This window comes from Egretta garzetta, unplaced genomic scaffold (genome assembly GCF_000687185.1).
Source record: "Egretta garzetta isolate BGI_Z169 unplaced genomic scaffold, ASM68718v1 scaffold163, whole genome shotgun sequence".
Lineage (NCBI taxonomy): Eukaryota > Metazoa > Chordata > Aves > Pelecaniformes > Ardeidae > Egretta > Egretta garzetta.
In genome coordinates, this window is record NW_009259308.1 from 463,496 (window position 1) to 466,600 (window position 3,105).

Sequence of the window (3,105 nt, forward strand, 5' to 3'; positions counted from 1 at the left end):
AACATTTCTAAGGTTTGCTGCTTTCTGTTGAGTTGTTTCTAACCTTTTTAATATTCTCTAAAGAAATTCCTGGGAAGATTTCTTTTTGTGTGTTTTAAGTTATAGTAGACTGTGTGCTGAACTTAAATGCTATATGAGAAATTTTTACGTACCCATTCTAAAGAAAGGTTTGAAATGTAAGTAGCTCTGTGTGCAGGAGACACGTTTGCAGTATTTGAAGTATATAGATTTATCAAAATAAACTTACAGGTATCAGAACAGTGTTTTATGTCAAACCTTCTCTAGAACTTTTGGGATTTGGAGCAGGAAATAAGAAAATAAATAAATAAATTGAAAAGCGAGAATAGTTTTCTAGTCAGACACATCACTCATGTTCCTCTGAAGGCCTTGGCACGTTTGACCAGGTAATAGGCAGAGACACTTTGTGTGATGAAAGGGTTGTTCAGGGCTTGCCTCTTATTTTTGTATAAAAGTTTATTTCATTGTTTGCATTTGAAGCTGGCAGTGAACTTTCTGTTGTTTTCATCTGAACAGATATGGCCCTTGTGGGCACCAATAAGAGTGGGTGCTGCACCTGTTTCCCCTCAACAAAATGCCATGTGGCCTAAGAAAGGATTCGCTTAGCTGAGAAAAAGGGCTGTTGAACATTTGCGGTTTTGTCTCTCCTGTTCTTCCTAATACTGATTCTATGCATTTTGCAACCCTTATTATTGGTCAAAGCCTCATGTCCCTATCTTGGGAACTCGGCACCCATCTTTGCTCCTGTCTTATTGATGGGATATGTGAGGCTCATAGTTGGGAATAGAGGCTGTGCTCCTAAAACGGTATCTTAAAGCCCTCTTAGCTAGCTTGTCAGAATGTAATGAGTGTATGTGTTTAGCATTTTCTATTTAGATGGATCTACTCTTGCATACTCCCTAAAATCTACAGATAAATTAATGTGACGGTATGCATACAGCAGGTATAACTCTTCTGCTGAACTGCTATTTCCCATGCTGCCCATAGGTTGAAGGTACTGGCCAGCAGACATCTATGTAGTTAAACAAGTGGTCAGTGCCTCTGAAGAATAATGGGGTGATGCAGCTTTTGGCAGACAGAGACATTTGTCTGGCTCTGATAGTGTAATGCACATCTTTTAATAATAAGTTCTGATGTGTATGTTGATTTATTGCACTTTATAGAGCAGCTAAACATAAGAAAGCTTCCTTCCCAAAACAGTGCAGTAGACTCAAGCACGCGAATGAGAAAATTAATTCTTCAGTTCTTCTGCTGATGTTCATTGATCATAAATTGAATTACAGTTTAATGACTCTCTTTCTCTTTTTCAGGACATAAGGGACCTTTTTACGTGATAGAATGGATGAACAGTCACAAGGCATGCAGGGGCCTACTGCTCCACCATTTCAGCCGCAGGTACTTTTTTTTTTTTTTAACAGTTACTCAAGAGTGGATGATATAACTTCTTAAACAGAGAAAGAGAGAGAAATTAGAAAACATTTCTTGCAGGGATAAAGAAGCTGTAAGCAGATAGAATGTATTCTGGTGATCTTGAAATTAATTGAATATCAGTCCTATATTTCATAGAGAATAATTACTTTTAATTTTTGCCTCCTACTGCTTCACCAAGTTTGAGGGTTTGGAGCTGGAAGGGGAGTAGGAAGCAAAATGAGGGTGGTTGTTTTCCTGAGAAATGGTGAGCTGTTAAATACTGTATGTTTTGAAATTTGTATCAAAATTACCACATTTTTTTCAGACTGTTACCTTCAACTTTCTCTACTTACACCCCCTAATGGTGATACTACATGAATTAGTGCCATTACCTTTTAAAACCATTCAGGATAAATTCCCAGTAGCTGTAGTTCTGTTATAAAGAAGGTGCATAAGAAAATTAATCTTTGGATATGTGGTGATGGTTTGAAACAAAGGATAAAGATTATCTGATAAGAGATAATATTGGGATTTTGCTTTTTGACATTTTTAGGAGGTAATTCTTTGAAGGGAGTGCAAGAGCCTGCAGAGGAATACCCAAAAAATATTTATTGTGGTGACTATTCCAAAGTAAAAGCTGGACAGTTCTTTACAAAGCTGAAACTTGAATTTTATAATTTTCTTGTTGAACGGCATAGGTGATAGGGCAAGTTATGCCCTTTATTTTACAGAAACTAAGGTGAATATTGCCCTAATCACTGACAATTGTTGATGAGGAGCATGAGAATATTTAGCCAAACAGTATAATGCCTTAGTCCCAACCAGTTTGAAAACACCATTTCATAAAATCACAGAATGGTTGAGGTTGGAAGGAAACCCTGGAAGTCATCAGTCCTCCTGTTCAAGCAGGGTCTCCTAGAGCAGGTTTCCCAGGACCATGTCCAGACTGCTTTTGAACATGTCTATATACTTCGTGGGCAACCTGTGCCAGTGGTCAGTTACCCCCACAGTAAAAATGGGTTTCCTGATGCTCAGACGAAACCTGTGCTTCGGTTTGTGCCCATTGCCTCTTGTTCTGTTGCTGGATGCCACTGAGGAGAGCCTGGCTCTGTCTTTTAACGCCCTCCCTTCAGGTATTTGTACACACTGATGAGATCCCCCTGAACCTTCTCTTCTCCAGGCTGGGTGTTCCCAGTGCTCTCAGCCTCTCCTTGTATGAGAGGTGCTCCAGTGCCCTGATCATTAGTGGTTGTTTGCTGGACTCTCTCCAGTATGTCCATGTATGGGTGGCCCAGAACTGGACACATTATTCCAGGTGTGGCCTCGCCAGTGCTGAATAGAGGGGAAGGATCACCTTCCTCCACCTGCTGGCAGCACTCCTCCTGATGGCAGCCCAGAACACCATTTGCTGCCTTTGCCTCAAGGGCACATTACTGGCCCGTGTTCAACTTAGTGTCCACCAGCACCCCCAGGGTCTGGCCTGTAAAGCTGTTTTCTATTAGGTCAGCACTGAGTGTGTGCTGGTGCGTGGGGTTATTGCTGCCCAGGTGCAAGGCTTTGCACTTCCCTGTCTTGAACTGCATGAGGTTCTTGTCAGGCCATTTCTCCAGCCTGTCGAGGTCCCTGTGGATGGCAGCATGACCCTTTGGCGCATCCGCCATTCCTCCTGGTTTTGTG

General features: G+C 41.3%; 1 protein-coding gene across 1 annotated transcript in view; it reads left to right on the forward strand.

Annotated features, from left to right (window-relative positions):
• The first annotated feature begins 1,328 nt into the window (after positions 1–1,328).
• Positions 1,329–3,105, forward strand: part of NEK7 (NIMA related kinase 7) — a 54,606-nt gene continuing 52,829 nt past the window's right edge. Inside the window, exon 1 of the mRNA XM_009636190.2 lies at positions 1,329–1,413. Within this exon, the coding sequence (XP_009634485.1) occupies positions 1,357–1,413 (57 nt within the window). The 5' untranslated portion in view covers positions 1,329–1,356. The remainder of the gene's footprint in view (positions 1,414–3,105) is intronic.